Here is a 19,836-nt window from a genome sequence, read left to right as displayed (position 1 = left end):
ACTGACCACCAATTTTACCACCCCCGTGCAGTAAGTGGGCCAACAGACAATGAATTTTATGAACCGAGCTAAAATTGGCTAATCAAAATTGTATGTGTGTACCAGGCTTTACAGCTAATACTGTACATACTGAAAGTAGCAGGGATCAGCATACAATAAAGCTGGTTTACAATCAGTAAAGGCACAGAGTAACACCTTACACTGTACACACTGGAGGTAGATCAGCACACAGTACAGGCACTAGAGAACAGCGTATACTGTACATACTGTAGGCAGCAGAATTCAGCACACTGCAACTAGCGTGCCAAAAACATGAGGATCACGTTGTGCGGCGCGCTTATCGCGCCGCACCGAAAAATGGGTGGGCCATGGACCAGAATGTAGGTGTGGTAATGGGCGGAGACAAATTTACATGACCCTAGCAATGGTGGGACATTAGATTAGGACAGTGGTGGCGAACCTTTTGGAGGCCGAGTGCCTAAACTGCAACCCAAAAGTCACTTATCTATCGCAAAGTGGCAACCGCAATTTAAACTAAATACTGTACATACGTTTTAACTCATACATGAACATTATCGAAAATCCAAGTTGAAAATAAACTGTGAAGATAAACAATTTCATCCATCCTACTCCTGAAAAATGTATTCAATTTTTTAGAACCTCCCAATTTTATTTTCTGTTTTAAAAAGCTAAAAAAGTAGGTTTAATGCTATTGTCTCATATAATAAGGATTCAGCTTTTCCCATAGTCTCGCAGTTAGCAAACATGTGACACCCAACAAGACAAATTCAGCAATCATGAGGCCCCCGACATGACAAATTCAGCAATCGTGAGGCTCCCGACATGACAAATTCAGCAATCGTGAGGCCCCCGACATGACAAATTCAGCAATCGTGAGGCCCCCAACATGACAAATTCAGCAATCCTGAGGCCTCCAACATGACAAATTCAGCAATCCTGAGGCCCCCAACAAATCATGAGGCCCCAACAAGACAAATTCAGCAATCTTGAGGCCCTCAACAAATCATAAGGCTCCCAACAAGACAAATTCAGCAATCATGAGGCACATAAATAGACAGCATTTCACATAAAAGGCAGAATGCCCCCTTAATATGGTAGCCCCCCAAGTTAGGTAGTGACAGGGACCCCCAGGTTAGCTAGTGAGTGGCACGCGCCTCCAGTTAGGTAGTGACAGGGACCCCTCGTTGGTGAGTGACAGGGACCCCCGTTAGCTAGTGAGTGACAGGGACCCCTGATAGTGACAGGGACCCCCGATAGTGACCCCCGTTAGTGAGTGACAGGGACCCCCGTTAGTGAGTGACAGGGACCACCGATAGTGAGTGACAGGGACCCCCGTTAGCTAGTGAGTGACAGGGACACACGATAGATAGTGACAGGGACCCCAGTTAGCTAATGAGTGACAGGGACCCCCGTTAGTGAGTGACAGGGACCCCCTTTAGCTAGTGAGTGACAGGGACCCCAGTTAGTGAGTGAAAGGGACCCCCGATAGTGACAGGGACCCCAGTTAGCTAGTGAGTGACAGGGACCCCCGTTAGGTAGTGAGTGAAAGGCGCGCCACCTTCCTTACCTCGCAGCCAGCAGACCTCGATCAGCGCCGCAGGCGACCCGACCAGATAGAGCGGGTGCCGGACGCACCACGCTGTATATGCGGAAGTGATGTCACTTCCGCATATCAGCGGTGTACGCTAGGTCCTAGCGCCTGCTGTATCTGGTCGCCCGCTGATCAAGGTCTGAAGCCCTGGCCGCGGGGACAGCCGGGGGGGGGGGGGGGGGGCAGCGGCGGCCAGGAGGGGACAGCGGGCAGTGCCGGGCACCCCTGGGGAAGAGATCCGTGGCACCCCAGGACAGATTGGGGGCACGTGCCGACCCAAAATAAGGCTAGCGACGCCCCTGCCCCACTAAGCCACCGGGCAGCGCGGTGGCTTAGTGGTTAGCGCTCTCGCCTTGCATCGCTGGGTCCCCAGTTCGAATCCCAGCCATGTCAACATCTGCAAGGAGTTTGTATGTTCTCCCCGTGTTTGCATGGGTTTCCTCCGGGCACTCCGGTTTCCTCCCACACCCCAAAAAACATACAGATAAGTTAATTGGCTCCCCCCTAAAAATTGGCCCTAGTCTAATACATACACTATACAATATAGACATTTGTAGGGACTAGATTGTGAGCTTCTTCGAGGGACAGTTAGTGACAAGACTATATATACTCTGTACAGCGCTGCGGAAGATGTCGGCGCTATATAAATACTAAATAATAATAATATCCATGGCGGCCTGGAGGGGGAATAATAATTTATATGGCTCGGACTTGTGCAGAAGCAGGATCAGCCATATACCGTCTGTATCGTGCGCCCAAGTCTACAGGCGTCGATTTCAAATGTATGCACATGGGAAGTCTCTGAAGAATTCAGAGGCTTTCCTCTGCTTAGGTATTTACTTTATTAGCTTTGTGAGGCCTTAGGTTCTATGTCTGTTGCCATACTACTGAGACATGGACTTATTAAGAGATGTTATAATATCCATGCTAATTTTCCTGCAAATTACGGTTTTCCCCTTGCCTTTGAAAAGGACTTTCTCCGATGCTACTTTAATGCTTGGCTGTTTGTGTCGCAGCTTGTTAGTGTCAACTGAACTTTTGCTCCTGAATAAAGCTATGGAATTTCATCTTTATATTCATTGAAATGCTAGTCGTTTGAATAAGTTTTATCCAGTAAAAGGGTGGCTAGCCCAGGGCAGATGATACATCACAGCAATTTGGAAGTAAAAGGAGTAGATAAGGAACGCATGGCCTTCAAAAGATAAAAAGAAGACGGGAGTCAGAAGGAGGGGACTGAATGAACAGTGTGTAGAGAGAAGGATCACCATGCTGCCGCTGTGGTGAAAGTTATTGAAAACTTCATAAGATTTTGTAACCAGTTGCAATAATTTATAGGTATTGGTATCAGAAAGTGCAACCTAACCATTGACTTAAAGGATACCAGATGTCAAAAGTTTTTTCAAAAACGAATATGCAGTGGGTAGAGGAGTAGGAGCTAATACGTAATACCGCTCCTTCCGTTTCCCTCTGTCAGCCGCCATCCTCCTGTAATCCATCCTGGTCTTTTACGCAAGTCAGACGACTCTTCTTGCTTGTAATCTGGACATACTGCGCCACGCATGCCTAGTATGTCCGTTCTGCTCCCCTCCGCCCCCTCGTGGCCGCGTATAATGATGTAGCATTACAGGAAACCGGTGGCTGACAGAGGGGAACAGAAACGTATTCGTATCAGAAAATGCAACCCAACCTAACCCTTTTCTCACACAGAACCCTGATCTGCCGGGCAAGTAATAACCCGCCTCCCACACCCCGCCGAGAACTAATAACCCCACGCCCCTTGGTGGGCATCTAATAAACATTACAGATAATGTATAACCCCCCAGTGGTCAACTAATAACCCCACCTTGAGGGAAGTAAACACCGGTGTCAGGAACCGGCCTGCGGCACGCCTGCGTATACGGTTCCCGACTGCGGGTTTGACCAGATCAAGCGGGGAACAGCCTTATTCAAGCTACAGACAAGGCTTGGTCCCCTCAAACGCTCCTTACTGCCACCACTAGCTGTTGCTAGAAACGTCCACTCTGCGGTCGAGTGCTTATGCAATCCGCGTTTTCGTATTCGGGTCAGCTTTGCGCTTAGGCCGAATACGAGAACGCCACATACGCACAATTGAAATCTTACACTGTAGTGAAGCAAAACCACTAACAGTCGTTCCGAACGATACTGTTAGCCACTCTGCTGTCGAGCTACTCGCACTGGCGTTTTCGTACGTTGGGTCAGCTGCGCGCTTAGGCCAACGTATGACAAACGCCCCACACACAATGCAATTACAATCTTATACGGTAGTGTCGCTCAATCATACAATCAGGCATGAACTTGGACTTGGGTTTTGTGGACGGACACAGTTCTGGTTGGACCAGGAGTCACTTAGCGTCAGCTACCGTCAGGAGTGGACTGATTTTAGGTATCTGCCTCCTGCCTTTTATGCTGGGAGATTTGGCTTGAGGCTGCAAGCCTGTTTGGACGACATCCTCAGTCATAATTTGATTCCCAGAGATCTGATTCCACATCTAAAAAGTGTATTATAGCACACACACAACAAAAGACTTCCTTACTCCTGGTACAGGTGACAACACATGGGTGACATTAATTCCTAGCATATCAAAGGGAAGGATTTGACTGGCTATTGACTAAGTAGCCATCTCCTTGCCAGGGGCTAGCAAATCCATTTAGCATTCCCTGCTCCTTAAGCTACGTACAGACATGCGATAACGATCGTTCGTAAGCAACGACGAACGATCAATTAAGGAGAGAAATGAAAAGGTCGTTAGTAAAGAGGTGTTGAAAGTGGGAAACGATCAGATCGTTTCCGAACGAACGATGCGGAAGTGACGAACGTATGATACAGCGCATCTAGTATGCTAAACGTTATTCAGATCAATGAACCCGGAACGAACGTCATTGTTAATGGCCAGTAGGAAAGAGGAAGTTGCGTACATATATATATATATATATATATATATATATATATATATATATATATATATATATATATATATATATATATATATATACACACAGGGAGAGAGAGATATAGATAGATATATCTCTATCTATGTCAACATATATCTATATATCTCTATACATCTATCTACATCTATATATATATATATATATATATATATCTATATACATCTCTCTGTCTCTCTCTCTCTGTCTGCGCATGTACGGTACTTAACGAACGATCGTTTTTGTAACGATCAGCATACACACGTACTTTTGCTAACGATCGTCGTTACAAAAAATCCGCCAGGACGGATTTCCAGTTTGCAACGACTTCAGTCACTGATCGTTACCCTTAACGATCGTTAGCGGTTATTTTGTAACGATCGTCGTTATAAACGATCGTTAGTCGTTCGTTACCAACGACTTTAGTCGCATGTCTGTATGCCCCTTTAGAGTCCCCTAATTAGCAGCAGACAATGATAGAGTTAATTCACATGTATATTCAGACTCCAGGAAGCTAGCTGCCACCTTCAAAGCCAGACTGGCTGACATCTGAAGTACACAGCAGACAGGAAAATGAAGAAATATGTTCATGTTTTATCCTTACATCATAAGCACCCCAGTATATCACCACAACCGGCATTTGCAAAAGCTGGGAAAAGTGTAAGATGGCGTGCATGCACAGTTATGCAGTCCGTACAACACAAAATCTTATGGGTTGCAATATCTTAGACTTTCACCACACCATGTTATTACCAAGTCTGGGCAGGGCTGGCTCTAGACCAGGGATCTCAAACTCACGGCCCGCGGGCCATTTGCGGCCCTCGATACAATATTTTGTGGCCCTCGCCGGCAAAAGCTTTCTTATAGTTCGCTTCAGTGCTCCCAAGTAATCTGCCCCATCCCAGCCGCTAAACGAGGGCTGCAGAGCCCCCAAATCGCCCGGGGGGCAATCTGCCAGCATTTCCTGGAAGGGGCAGAGCTTTCAGCTTCAGCTCTGCCCCTCCTGACGTCAATCGCCGCCTCTCCCCGCCCCTCTCTGTGAAGGAAGAGTGAGAGGGGCGGGCAGAGGCAGCGATGCAACGCAATTGTGAAATTCCTTATGCGGCCCATCCTCATCCTGACTTTGCCTCCTGCGGCCCCCAGGTAAATTGAGTTTGAGACCCCTGCTCTAGACTTTTTGCTGCCTGAGGCAATCTTGTGTAACCCCCCCCCCCCAGGCGGCCGTCCTCCATTCCTCCTCAGTCAGGACAGCAGTGCCACCTCCTCCCTTCTGCTGTGCAAGTCAAATGTAACACTGCTGCTCTCCTGCCTGAACACTAGGAATTCAGCGCAGGAGGTTTGGGCGCAGCCGACGCCACCATAGACCGTAATAGGAATTACGGCTATAGCGTCGCACACTGAGTAACTTCGGCGCCAGAACACGGAGCTGAAGTTACTTTTTAAAACACTGTAATTTGGCCGCCAGCAATCGCTGGAACCCGAATTACGTACTTCCCTACCATCCAAGTCAACCTGGAGGGGGAATAGTAATTACCGCCGCCCGGAGTTGTGCAGAAACAGGGTTTGCCAGATACCGGCTATATCCTGCGCCCAAGTCTCCCGGCGGCTTTTTCATAGGTTGGCCTCCTGCCTCCCACCTCCTCACTCACTGTCAGACTCCTCACACAGCACAAGCTGCTTTTCCCCCAATGATTGATGACCTCTTCATCTCACTCTCTGCTTACGTCTTCCCCTACTCTGACAGCATGCTGTGTGAACATCAGAAAGTGCAGTCTATGCACTTTCTAATGTCGTGCGTGTCGGCCTCCTGCACGCGTTGCCGAAATCCGCAACGCGTGCAGTGTGAACGGGGCCTAACAGTCAGTACAAAAATGCTTAATCATCACGCGCCGACCCCCTGCTGCGATTGAGAGGGGGCGATGGGACCTACAGGAATGGCTGGGTCCACGTGAGGCAGATGTAACTTACGGAGCGGGACTTATCAAGACATTGAGTTGGTGAGATCACCCCATTTATATAGCCTTAAACTACGGTGACCATACATCCCGCTTTACCCGGGACGCGTCCCGCCTTCGGGGGGCGCTGTCCCAGGCTGCATGAGGTCCCGGAAAAAGTCCCGCTTTTAGCAGCGGGACGTCCCAGCCTCGGGACTCTGGCCACCGTACAATGAACTAGCCGCAGCGTCTACTAGACGCTGCGCTAGTTCATTCCCCGCAGCCCCGCTCTAGCCTGCATTGTCCTCCGGCAGGGACAGGCAGAGCAGGGCTACGGGAAGATGGCGTCCGGAGGCGGAGCCCTGTACTGGAGACCATTTGTGTCTCCAGTACAGGGCTCCGCCTCCGGACGCCATCTTGCCGTAGCCCTGCTCTGCCTGTGAGAGGCTGAGCGGGAGATTGAAGATCGTCCAGGCCAGGGGGAGCTGCACACACCAGAGGCACCAGAGGCCGGCTGCGTGAGGGGACGTCTTCTGCCAGGTGAATAAATGCTTTTTCTTGCAGGTGAAGTGTTTGCTCACATTGTGTACATTTTGTACTGACATGTTTGCCCAAATTGTGTTCATTTTGTACTGACATGTTTGCCCGCATTGCGTTTATCTTGTACTGACATGTTGCCCGCAGTGCGTTTTATCTTGTACTGACATGTTTGCCCGCAGTGCGTTTATCTTGTACTGACATGTTTGCCCACAGTGCGTTTATCTTGTACTGACATGTTTGCCCGCAGTGCGTTTATCTTGTACTGACATGTTTGCCCGCAGTGCGTTTATCTTGTACTGACATGTTTGCCCACAGTGCGTTTATCTTGTACTGACATGTTTGCCCGTAGTGCGTTTATCTTGTACTGACATGTTTGCCCGCAGTGCGTTTATCTTGTACTGACATGTTTGCCTGCAGTGCGTTTATCTTGTACTGACATGTTTGCCCGCAGTGCGTTTATCTTGTACTGACATGTTTGCCCGCAGTGCGTTTATCTTGTACTGACATGTTGCCCGCAGTGCGTTTATCTTGTACTGACATGTTTGCCCACAGTGCGTTTATCTTGTACTGACATGTTTGCCCGCAGTGCGTTTATTTTGTACTGACATGTTTGCCCGCAGTGCGTTTATTTTGTGCTGAAATGTTGCACCCATTGCGTTTATTTTGTGCTGACATGTTTTCCCCCATTGCGTTTATTTTGTGCAGACATGTTTGCCCCCATTGCGTTTATTTTGTACTGACATGTTTGCCCCCATTGCGTTTATTTTGTACTGACATGTTTGCCCGCATTGCGTTTATCTTGTACTGACATGTTTGCCCGCAGTGCGTTTATCTTGTACTGACATGTTTGCCCGCCCTGCGTTCATTTTGTATTGACATGTTGCCCGCCGTGCGTTTATTTTGTACGGACATGTTTGCCCAAATTGTGTTCGTTTTGTACTGACATGTTTGCCCGTAGTGCATTTATCTTGTACTGACATGTTTGCCCGCAGTGCGTTTATCTTGTACTGACATGTTTGCCCGCAGTGCGTTTATCTTGTACTGACATGTTTGCCCGCAGTGCGTTTATTTTGTGCTGAAATGTTGCCCCCATTGCGTTTATTTTGTGCTGACATGTTTGCCCCCATTGCGTTTATTTTGTGCTGACATGTTTGCCCCCATTGCGTTTATTTTGTACTGACATGTTTGCCCCCATTGCGTTTATTTTATGCTGACATGTTGCCCGCAATGCGTTTATTTTGTGCTGACATGTTGCCCATTGCGTTTATTTTGTGGTGTCTGGGGTAACTGTTGCTGCATTTATTATTTAATGGTCATAGTTGGCTGTGTTTGCAGCTTTGGGGTTATGGCATACTATTAAATAGCATCACACAGTTTCTGCACACCTATGATGTGAATCCACGTTTGACCACATCACAGCGTAAACACTGCTTTCTTATGCCTCGCTGTTGCATCATTATGTTAGCTCCGCCCATAGAATGTCATGGCCACGCCCATTTTTTTGCGCGCGCTGCAGACACCACATTTTTCGGCGCGGCGCGCGAGCCCCCCCCCCCCCCCCCATTCCCCCCGTCCCAGGTTGAGCCTACAAAAATCTGGTCACTCTACTTAAACGGCACCTTGAGCAATAAGGAATTGTCCATCAATCAGCGTCTGTTGTGACATAACTATCCACGCTGTCATTGGGATTACAGTCGGATCTTTGCTGCTTTGCTCTAGGAAAGGGCCCCCCCCCCCCTTGAATTATATGCTGGGCACGGTGCACTTTGAGTTGAATGCGTGGGCGAATGCTATATGTGTGATAGTTATACTTTAACACATGTATATTACATTATGGAGTATATAAGATGTCAACAGCTGATCCATGAAGCTGTCTGCTGGGCTTGTGCTTTTAATTAATTGTATTATTGGCACTGGGTGGTGTAGATGTATTATTCCTGAGAATTGATGTCAGTTTTGTATAATTGAACTAATAAATTTGTATTCCTTGTATTCCTTGTTGACACGAGTAGCCCAAAGCTTTACTCTTTTTTTTATTATAGGCAATTAACAGGGCTGTGTCACGCTCTGGATCAAATGAGCATACGGTGCAATGATTGTTCTGACATATTTCATGCATGTGTATTTTTAAAGCTTTCTCCATTGTGTGTTCCTGTAATTTCTGCGCCTGACGCAAATCTTGCTTCATGAGAGAACTGTTCCTGGGTCTAGGATTATACTATGGCCCACCATGTAAAAGAGTTGCAGGTAATACGTTATGGGCATGATTCACAAAGCTTTTTCACCTGTTTTCCCCTTATCTGTTAAATTTTTAAGCTCCCACAGAGCAAAAATATATTATTATTAAGGTAAGAAAAGTAATATTGACACGAAGTATCAGGAACAAATTATTTGGAGTTTGCTTGTAAATGTACTGAAAGGCTATTTTTATCAGTTAGTGGTCCTCAAACTAAGGCCCGCGGGCCGAATGTGGCTAACCTCCCCCCCTCCCATACCCCCCCCCCCCCCTCACCACACACACACGCACACAAAATGTATTACTTATAGATGCGGTCAGCTACATCTTTCAATATTTGTGGTCTGCATATAGAATATCAGTGCTGGCGAGTACATTTGAAATGGGTGCCGGTAAACTTGGGCGCAGGATACAGCCAATATATGGCTGCTCCTGCTTCTGCACAAGTCTGGGCCATGTTAATTACTATTCCTCCATAGATAGTGGGGGATTGAAATAATTTGTCTTCCAGCGTTTGCTGGAGGACGAATTATTGTTTTTTAGCAACCTCGGCTCCGTCTTCTGACGGCGCCGACGTTACTCACTGAGCTAGTAGGTGTGATTCCTATTGTAGTCTATGGAGGCCCAAATCTAGCAGCGCTGAAAAGCACTGCTCTGGTGCTGGCACCACCCATCCACATGGAAGCCAGAAAGCAGTAATTTTCTGGTTTCCAATCAAATTCCAGTGACACTGCTGTCCAATTGGACTGCAGGTTGTCACCTGGGTATGCTTCACTGTCTGGCCCACAAAGACTTCTCTATCATTTTATGCATACTCCGGCCCCCCAGCGGTCCGAAATATGTTGACCCGGCCCTCGACCCAAAACGTTTGGGGACCCCCTGAGTTAGGTGATAAGTCATGTTTGAGAAGTGCTACCTACCACTATATTTGCATTACAGGGCTGAGTAGTTTGAGCACAGGCTTCAGGGATTCTCAGAATCTCACTATTGAATTTAGGAAAATTGGATACTTACCTGCCGGTAATTTTCCTTTCCAGATGTGTCCATGGCAGCACGATAGGGTTAAGTCCCACCCACTTCACCCCATAGGACCAAGAATGATTAAATTAAATCCCTTAAGCGTCCCTCCCCAGTCTTGTAACTCGGAATCACTGAATCTAGGGAGGGAGCCTCGTGCTGCCATGGACACATCTGGAAAGGAAAATTACCGGCAGGTAAGTATCCAATTTTCCTAATTCCATATGTTTCCATGGCAGCACGATAGGGAGATAACAAGTCACATAATACAAAGGGAGGGATGAGGTGCGATTCAGAAGTTTTAATGATATTTACACAGTATTTACAGTATTTACAGATAACACACTTGTACCAAACTGTACAGAAGAACTAGCAGCTGGGTCTACCCTTTAATGTCTCATAAAGGTGTTAATTGAACTCCAATTTGCAGCTTGACATATCTTTTCGGGTGACACCTTGGTGAACGCTGCCCAGGAGGCTGCCAAACCTCTCGTTGAGTGTGCACCGATTTGTTCCGGAGGAACCAGGTTACGTCTCCTATACGCCTCCTGGATAGTCTTGACCAACCAATTAGCTATCGTCCTAGATGATGCTGGTAGGCCTTTCCTATATCCGGTAGATATAACAAAGAGTCTGGGAAGAAGGTTAAAGATGGTTCCACCGAGCCTAGCGCTTGGATCTCTGAAACTCGTCTGGCTGATGCTATGGCGACGAGAAACACTGCCTTGTATGCTAAATGTATGAGGTCACAATCCTTCACCGGTGTGAATGGTGGTTCCGACAGGACTTCCAGGACTAGAGGTAAATCCCACTTGGGGAAGAAAGTTCTCCTGGGCGGTTTCTGTTTCATTACCCCTCTGAGGAACTGTATCACTAGGAGATGCAGAGCCCATCTGGAATCAGTAAGTGCCGATAAAGCCGAGACTTGGACCCTTAATGAATGATACCCTAGTCCCTTATCCAATCCCGTCTGTAGAAATAAAAGTATCTCCTTCACCTGAGGTTTGAGTGGATCGAGATTACATTGTCTCATAAATGTAATGAATCTATGCCAGATGTTCTGATATGATGTCTTTGTTGCTGGCTTCCGCGCTTTTAGTATGGTGCCAATCACTGAGTCTGGGAGATCTAACAACTCCAACTTCCTCCTTTCAATGTCCATATCGCCAATTCCAGTTTGGCAGGATTGGGGTGGAGGATCGGTCCCTGGTGTAGTAAGTTGTAGCAGTTTGGGAGTTTCACCGGTTGACACGTCTTCAGACGCCATAGTAGCGGAAACCAGGGTCTCCTTGGCCAGAACGGAATAACTGCTATTAAAATGACTGGCTCCCTGAGTAGTCTCAGTAATAGTCTCTGAATCAACGGCACTGGGGGGAATACATACCCCACTGAAAAGTTCCATTCCGACAGTAGTGCGTCTGTCGCTATTGCTTTCCTGCACTGCCATCTGGACATGAAGATTTCACATTTCGAGTTCTTTGAGGTTGCCATCAGGTCCACCTCTGGTATTGCTATCTGACTGCAGATCTCCCGAAATATGCTGTCGCTGAGGGACCACTCGTTGTTGTCCAGGCGATTCCTGCTTAGAAAATCCGCCTGTGTATTCTCGGGACCTGGAATATATGTTGCTGTTAGATTGAGTAAATGGCTCTCCGCCAGATAGAATATTGGGGCTACCTCCTGCAGAAGTCGCTTGGATCTTATTCCGCCCTGCCTGTTTACATAGGCTACTGCGGTGCGGTTGTCCATTCGTAGAAGAACCTGTTTTCCTCTTAGGCGTGCTTTGAACTTGTGTAGGACTAGATAGGCCGCACGTATCTCCAGTATGTTTGCTGGGAGGCTGGTATCCTGATGTCCCCAGACACCCTGCAACACTTCTCCTAGTAGGTGACCTCCCCATCCTGACTGACTGGCATCCGTGGTCACTATAATTGGAGGAGGTGGACAAATCTGTAATGGAACTGAAAGATTGTTCTTGTCTGTCCACCAGAACAGGCTGTTCCTCATTGCCTGAGATATTAGGATCTGCTGGGACATCTCCCTGCTGTGCCACTGACTCAGGAAACCCATCTGCCAAGTCCTGCAATGCCACTGCGCCCACCGAACCATAGGGATCGTTGAAGTCATGGTTCCAAGTAAACTCAGGCACTGAGTCGCTGATGTTGTTGACAGACAGATCATGTTCCGTACTTTCTGAATAAGCTTTTCTTGCTTCTCCAGCGGAAGACTTATGGAGTTCAGATGAGTGTGGAACAAGGCTCTTAAGAATATGATACTTCTTGATGGTTCTAGTTGGCTCTTTACTAGATTCACTCTCCATCCAAAGTTTTCCAGCTGTAATAGTAATGTCCGTCTGTGTAGCAGTATCTGATCTTTGTCTTGATCTAACAGTAGCAGATCGTCCAGGTAATGGAACAGTCTTAGTCCCTGTACTCTCAGGATCTCCACCAGAGATAGTAGGATTTTTGAGAACGTCCTTGGCGCTGTAAAGATCCCGAAGGGAAGACAGCGGAACTGGAAATGAAGGTTGCCAATAGCAAATCTGAGGAATCTTTGGTAATGAGGGTGGATCATAATGTGCAGATAGGCATCCTCTAGATCGACTGAGAGGGCCCAGTCGTTTTTCATGACTACTCTTGTTATTGTCTGTAAAGTTTCCATCTTGTACTTCGCCAGGCTGATATGTCTGTTTAATCTTCTTAAATCCATCACTGGACGAAGGTCTCCAGATTTCTTTTTTACAAAGAATAACGGGGAATAGACTCCCATCCCTCTTTCTGCTTGAGGAACCTGAATGATAGCGTTCTTTGCTAGAAGATTCTGAATGTACTCCATCAGAATGTGTTTCTTTTCGTGCGATACTGGAATATTTGTAGCCTTGAATATTCTTGGGGGCATCGTGGTGAACTTCCAGCGATGTCCGTATCGTACAGTCTGTACTACCCAAGGATCTTTGATGTTGTCCGCCCAGACATCCGCAAAGGCCTGTAGTCTCCCGCCTACTGGTAATGCCTGAGCGGTCCGACCATCAAAAAGACTTTTGCTGGCCAGACTCCTGGGTAGTCTTTTTCTGTTTGTTTAATCTCTGCCTTGTTTTTTAATGTCTGTGTCTGTTCGTCATTGCATGTTTTTCCCGATGTGCACCACATACAATTCCGAGTGTGGCACCTGCTGCACTTGGCGAAATAAATCTGATTCTGATTCTGGGTAGCCTGTGAACTCTGCCAGTTTCGTCTAAATCCTCCTGAAGGTCTATATCCGACTGTAGATCTGAACCTGTTCTGCTGATAAGCTGGTCTTTGGGTTGTAGTCGGCTTCCTACCCCTACGGTCCTGGGGAATCATTCCGGACTTTCCTCCAGTCACCCTACTAATGGCTGAATCCATAGCTTGTCCGAATAAGTTTTTTCCATCGTAGGGAATCCTACACCACTCCTGCTTAAAACCTTGGTCTGCCGACCAATGTTTGAGCCATAGGGCTCTTTTGGAAACCACAGAATGTAACATGGATCTTGATGAGCAACGGAGGATATTAACTGCCGCTTCACCGACAAAGTCGGCTGTCAGCTTGAAGTCGTCCAGAGCAGCAATAATAATCTCCTTATCCGCATCTGATCTTATGGCTTCTTCGATATTATCTGTCCAGCCCCTTAGCGCTCCTGCAACTGCTGTTAGCGCCACCGCGGGTTTGCAGGCACTTCCTGACGAAACATACGATTTCTTCAGTTCTGAGTCAATCTTCCTTTCTAAAGGATCGGTGAATGAAGTTGAATCTTCCCGGGGTAATGTGACATGCCTGGCTAAATTCATAATTGATGCATCCACTTTAGGCGGTTTGTCCAACACTGCCGTTTTACTCTCTTCTAGAGGGTATAGTTTATTAAATTTATTGCTTAAAGAAGGCTTCTTATCTATCTTCTTCCACTCATCCAGAATGACCTCATTAATTTTGTCGATAAACGGGAAAGTTTTAGTATTCTTCTTCAGATGAGCGTAGTAATCCTTTCGCGATTGTGCTGATGTAGATGGTACCTCCTCGTCCTGCCACTCCATGGCCTCTCTCACCGACTTAATATATGGTTGTACTAAACCAAACTCAAAACCAACTGCCGGTTGGTCAGGTTCTGTGTTAGTCGAGGGGCCCATTGAGGTTTCAGAATCTCTATTCTGATGTTTGGTTTGAGGAGGTAAGGAGGCAATGTACTGGTCCATGGACTCCTGTACCGCCTGTTTAATCATGCCGGAGATATCCATGGGTTGTTCCGGTTCCCTGGCCATACAGTTAAAGCAAGTTCTGCACACTAGCTTCCCACTCATCACTTCATTGCCACAGGCCCAGCATTTCTTTCTTGAATCCGATCTCGAGTCTCTACGCCTAGGCGATAAGCTTCTGTCTTGTCTCCTAGAGCAGTGTTTCTCAACATTTTATAAGTGTGTACCCCTTTTAAAACCCTGTACTCATCGAGTACCCCCTAGCATAGTAAACATGATCACAAGTACCCCTTGACAAATATATATTTAATCGTAGTACATGATAATTGGTTCTAAACAATGTGCAAGCATTTATTATTGCTTTTAATTAGCTAAAATACTAATATGATGTTGTTTAAATAAGAATTATAATTTTCTAAATCTCTAAATTTGTTATTCTTGGTTAAGTATATCAAGCCCGAGTACCCCCTGGACCCATCAGAAGTACCCCCTGGGGTACGCGTACCGCATGTTGAGAACCTAGGTCCTAGAGGAGGAGCGCTTGCTGGATCGTGATCGGGAGCGAGAACGGGATCAAGATGGAGATCTCCTTTTAGGGGTCAGTCTCCTCATGGGAGAGTATGGTTCCGAAGGACCCTCGTATAAACTTGACTGGTCCAATCCCCGAACTTGCTCCTGAATTAGGCTGAAAAATAAATAGAGCCTAATTAGTAGGCACTCTTTTACCTAAACTAAAATAGGCCACTTACTATTTGCTTCCTACCTTAGGCCATCAGGCTGGTTACTGTCAGGTAAGGATGACTCCATACTACAGCAATCCTGCTGTGGAGAAGAAAGAATCTAAATCAGTAAGGAGGCAGCCACTAAAGCAACCCAGCGCTGCCCCCTCCAGAACATATTAGCCTACCAAGGTAACAGTGAAATCTCAGGGTGCGCACAATCCCGACTGCCTCCTCTCCGTCAGACTCGCAGACCCGGTCTGACAGAGAGAGCCGGCTTAAATCTTCCTCCACTCCGCCCTGACCAATGGGCGAACAGAGGCGGAGCCGAGCGCCGCCGTCATCCCCTTCCGCATCCCAAGCAGCCAATGATACGCGTCCGCCCGCCGCGGAAGTGCACAGCGGAGAGGCTGGAGCGCACGCCAGCGCGTCCCAACACGTGGAGGAAAGATGAGAAGGGAGATGGAACGCACGCTGGTGCATCTTCGAATCCGATACCAAGAGGAAGAGAACCAGCAATAGGAAAGGTATGGAGTACCTGAAATAAGTGCATTGCACATATAACACAGTTGACATGGTCATAACAGGGAGCATTGCAACCATACGACCTGCACTGCACCATGGCCAGAAATGGTGATTTCACCAGCCAGCGCCATTTAGTTGCTGGCAGGAAACCTCAGCAGCAGAGGCTGAACCTGCTGGTAGAGGAAGCAGGTTATCGGTCATCATGTAGGAATCCAAAACTTCTGACAGCACCGGTCCCAGGGGTGAGGTGATTTGCGAGGACAAAAGACTGGGGAGGGACGCTTAAGGGATTTAATTTATTCATTCTTGGTCCTATGGGGTGAAGTGGGTGGGAATTAACCCTATCGTGCTGCCATGGAAACACATGGGAAAGGTATTTGGAAGCTGAAGGAACGTACTGAGAACATCACGCACGCTGCTGGATAAAAACAGGTGAAGTTTAAAGGAGAACTGTTGTGAAAGGTATATGGAGGCTGCCATATTTATTTCCTTTTAAGCAATACCAGTTGCCTGGCAGCCCTGCTGATCTATTTGGCTGAAGAGTGCCTGAATCACACCAGAAACAAGCATGCAGCTAATCTTGTCATATTTGTCAAAATTGTCAGAAAAACCTGATCTGCTGCATGCTTGTTCAGTGTCTATGGTTTAAAGTATTAGAGGCAGAGGATCAGCAGGATAGCCAGGTAACTGGTATTGCTTAAATGGATATAAATATGGCAGCCTCCATACACCTCTCTACAGTTCTCCTTTAAATCTATACACCTCTCTACAGTTCTCCTTTAAATCTCCCGGGCGCAGCACACACACTACATCCTCCTCCCCACAGCCCGGAACCCCACGTGACGCCCGAGGAAGCGGCGACACTACTACTGCTTCCAGGTTAGCGGGAAACACAGCGCCGCTGTCACTGGATCGCCTGTCAAAAGTCCCTGCATGTGATTGGCTTACACTCCTCATGCCAGGCTCGTGATTGGCCGGGCTACGGAGAGCTGCGATACTATTGGCGTAGCAGTCGGGACGGCGTGTGATTTCGCAGCGTCACTGTGGTGCGGGGCCCTGTTTGAATGAAACTGAGAGAGAGGGAGTCCGGCGAGCTGATCGTGTGCTCTTACTACCCGGCATGCCCCTGTACACAGGTACCGAAGTCCCCGGGCACGCCACGCCCATCTCCCCTCCATGCTGCTGCTGTGTGGTGTTCTCTGTAGCTGATTTCATGCTGTAATTCACTGCACTGACCGGTGTATCCAGTGTACTCCCAGGACGCAGGTGTTCGCCTTCCGGGGCTGCTCTGGCCAGCAGCCTGTGGGAGAATGCTCTGAGCTGGTATTTAGCTGCTACTATAAGGCAGCAGTGAGTGCTGAAGGTGCACCATCCCTGCACAACAGGCAGGCTTACTTACTTTCCCTCACATGGGTGGAGTGAGTGTGAGCTGTCACTGGATTAAAGTGTCTCTGATCACAAAGACTGGATGACTGCCATTCTTTCAGTGTATAGAGACAAACGAAAGAATGCTCACAGTGTGTACTTAGCTGTAAGGACAGGTGTCATCTGGTTCTTATGGGCTGTGTGAAGGATGCAACAGCCAGTGATGGTGGTTGTCCCACTTGTGGCCGGGGACCAGGCTCTCGGAGTAAGTTCTGTTGCCCAGTCTATGCAGAACTAAAATGAAATAGAATGTCTCAGGTCAACAACTATAAGGCTAGTTGTTGACCTGAGACATTAGTCTCAGGAAATCTAACTTTTCAGACTGTCGAGATCCATGAAATATCAGTACAGTTATTTCAGTTGAGCGTGTGTTTAACCTCCTGCCGACCGCGTCACACCGATGGGCGTGGCCACGGCGGCAGCTCCAGGACCACCTAACGCTGATCGGCGTAAAGTCTTGGGGCCAGCTAATGCAGGAGATGGCGCGCAGGCTGCATCTCCTGTTTAGGAGGCGGAGCTCTGCCCCGCCTTCAGTCTCCAAGCGGCAATCCCAGCTCAGGAGACTGTTAGATGGCGTGATCGCCGTCTATTTACATGTACAGCGCTGCGATCCACAGAAGCGCTGTACTGGGGACAGCCGTGTGACACAGCGGTCCTCTATGACACTGGAGAGTGATCGGCTCTCATAGGCAGAAGCCTATGACAGCCGATTGCCATGATTGGCCGGCTGTGGGGAGGAAAAATGTTTAAAGAAACAGCATTTTTTTTTTTTTTTTTAATAAAAAAAAAAAAAACCAATAAAAATATTTGTAAACAAAAAAAAACATGGGGGAAGCAATCAGACCCCACCAACAGAGAGCTCTGTCGGTAGGGAGAAAAGGGGGTGGGGGGGGGAGAGAATCACTTGTGTGCTGTGTTGTGCGGCCCTGCAGCTTGGCCTGGTCACTAGGGGAGTTTAGCACTGCAGTCTTCAAGAGGTTAGAGACTCTGAAGCGAGTCTAAATTTACTTTAACAGGTAGTCATGTTAAGCAGTATAATTCCTGCTAAAATACCGCTATCCTGCGGCAAAACGAGGAGTTTATACCCCCCATATCCCCTCTCTTACCTCCGGGGAGCGCTTCCTGATGAGGCAGAGCTTATGGCTGTAGCTCTGCCTCTCAGCGCGTCAGTCCCCGCTGATCGCCGCCTCTCCCCACCCCTCTCAATCTGCCTTCACTGAGAGGGGCGGGGAGACGCAGAGATCCGCGGGCAGATTGTTGCGCATGGAGGCAGAGCTGCAGCTCATAACTGCCGCCACGAGCAGCAAAATCCACGACCAAGAAAGTTGTGGATTTTGCAGGGGGGATTTGGGGGGATATAAACCCCTCGTTTTGCCGTGAGATAGCGGTGTTTTAGCAGCGGTTATACTGATTAACATGACTGCATGTTAAAAAAAGTAAATTTATACTCGCTTCAGAGTCTCTTTAAACACAGACCATGTTCCTCCAATGCTGGTAATATTCATCCATAATGGTGTCTTGTTTGAATGTAAACAGTTTGTATGGAGCATTAGGGCCCTTTCATACTATATTTGGCATTGCCCTGCATTTTAACACAGCAGAGTCTTTGTGGTGGATGGATGCTATTCATTTCAGTGAATGGGAAGGTGTTCATTGTTTAGAAAACTGCGAGCAGCAGTGTGTTGAGTGCTGCATTGGAGAAGTGAGAAAGGCCCATAAAGGACAACTAAAGTGAGAGAGATGGAGGATGTCATATTTATTTCCTTTTAAACAAACCAAGTTGCCTGGCAGCCGTGCTGAGCTATTTGGCTGCGGTAGTGTGAATCACACCAGAAACAAGCATGCAGCTAATCTTGTCAGATCTGACAGTCAGAAATACCCGATCTGCTGCATTCTTGTTCAGGGTCTATGGCTAAAAGTATTAGAGGCGGAGTATCAGCAGGACAGCCAGGCATCTGGTATTGCTTAAAAGGAAATAAATATGACAGTCTGCTGATTGGATCATTAGCGTAAACTTGAAAATGAGCACCCAGAAGGCCGTAGTTAGCCAAATGTAAGTAGTTTGAATGGAGCGATTGTGTGTTATTATTCCATAGGTACAACTAGTGTTGGTGTTTGAATTCAGAACATTGTTCTGCATTCACCTGAACATCACACTTCTGCACCATTCAGCACTGAACCTGTGGACAGGGTCAGGGGGAGTTCACTTACTTGTGCTTCACAGCGCATTTCACATAACTCCACACTTCCACCCTGCTTTCGAAACTGAAAGGAGGAAGTATTGGAGTCATGTATCAAAAAGTAAGGGGCGCTATCGGTAAAGAATAATGAAAATCAATAAGGGAGAAGGGTCACTCCCTTTCCTGCTGCTACCTCACTCACATTTTCTCTATATAAAGTATTGGAGTCACATGAAGCACAAGTAAGTGTGCTGACCCTGCAACACCAACACCATGAACAACTGCCACTGATTATTCTCCAAACCAATCCACTAGGATGAATCTGTATATATGGACGGTAATCAGTGTCTCTTACTGTCGGTGGTACACTTTTGGGCAACGATGATCAAGCAGAGCTTAGTCATTAAAATGAAAGCCCAGCTCCACCTACAACGTTTTAGGAAACTTTGAGTAGAGCAGGGAAGATTGAGAACCTCTGCCAGGTTTTT

At 47.4% G+C, this 19,836-nt stretch overlaps 1 protein-coding gene across 1 annotated transcript in view; it reads left to right on the top strand.

Annotated features, from left to right (window-relative positions):
- The first annotated feature begins 16,730 nt into the window (after positions 1-16,730).
- The window catches only part of USP14 (ubiquitin specific peptidase 14), a 52,102-nt gene continuing 48,996 nt past the window's right edge, over positions 16,731-19,836 (top strand). The window contains exon 1 of the mRNA XM_068237236.1: positions 16,731-16,879. Within this exon, the coding sequence (XP_068093337.1) occupies positions 16,864-16,879 (16 nt within the window). The 5' untranslated portion in view covers positions 16,731-16,863. The remainder of the gene's footprint in view (positions 16,880-19,836) is intronic.

The sequence above is a fragment of the Hyperolius riggenbachi genome, chromosome 5 (assembly GCF_040937935.1).
Source record: "Hyperolius riggenbachi isolate aHypRig1 chromosome 5, aHypRig1.pri, whole genome shotgun sequence".
In the NCBI taxonomy this organism is placed as follows: domain Eukaryota; kingdom Metazoa; phylum Chordata; class Amphibia; order Anura; family Hyperoliidae; genus Hyperolius; species Hyperolius riggenbachi.
The sequence above is the reverse complement of the archived record's forward strand: the minus strand, read 5'-3'. Positions and strand labels throughout refer to the sequence as shown.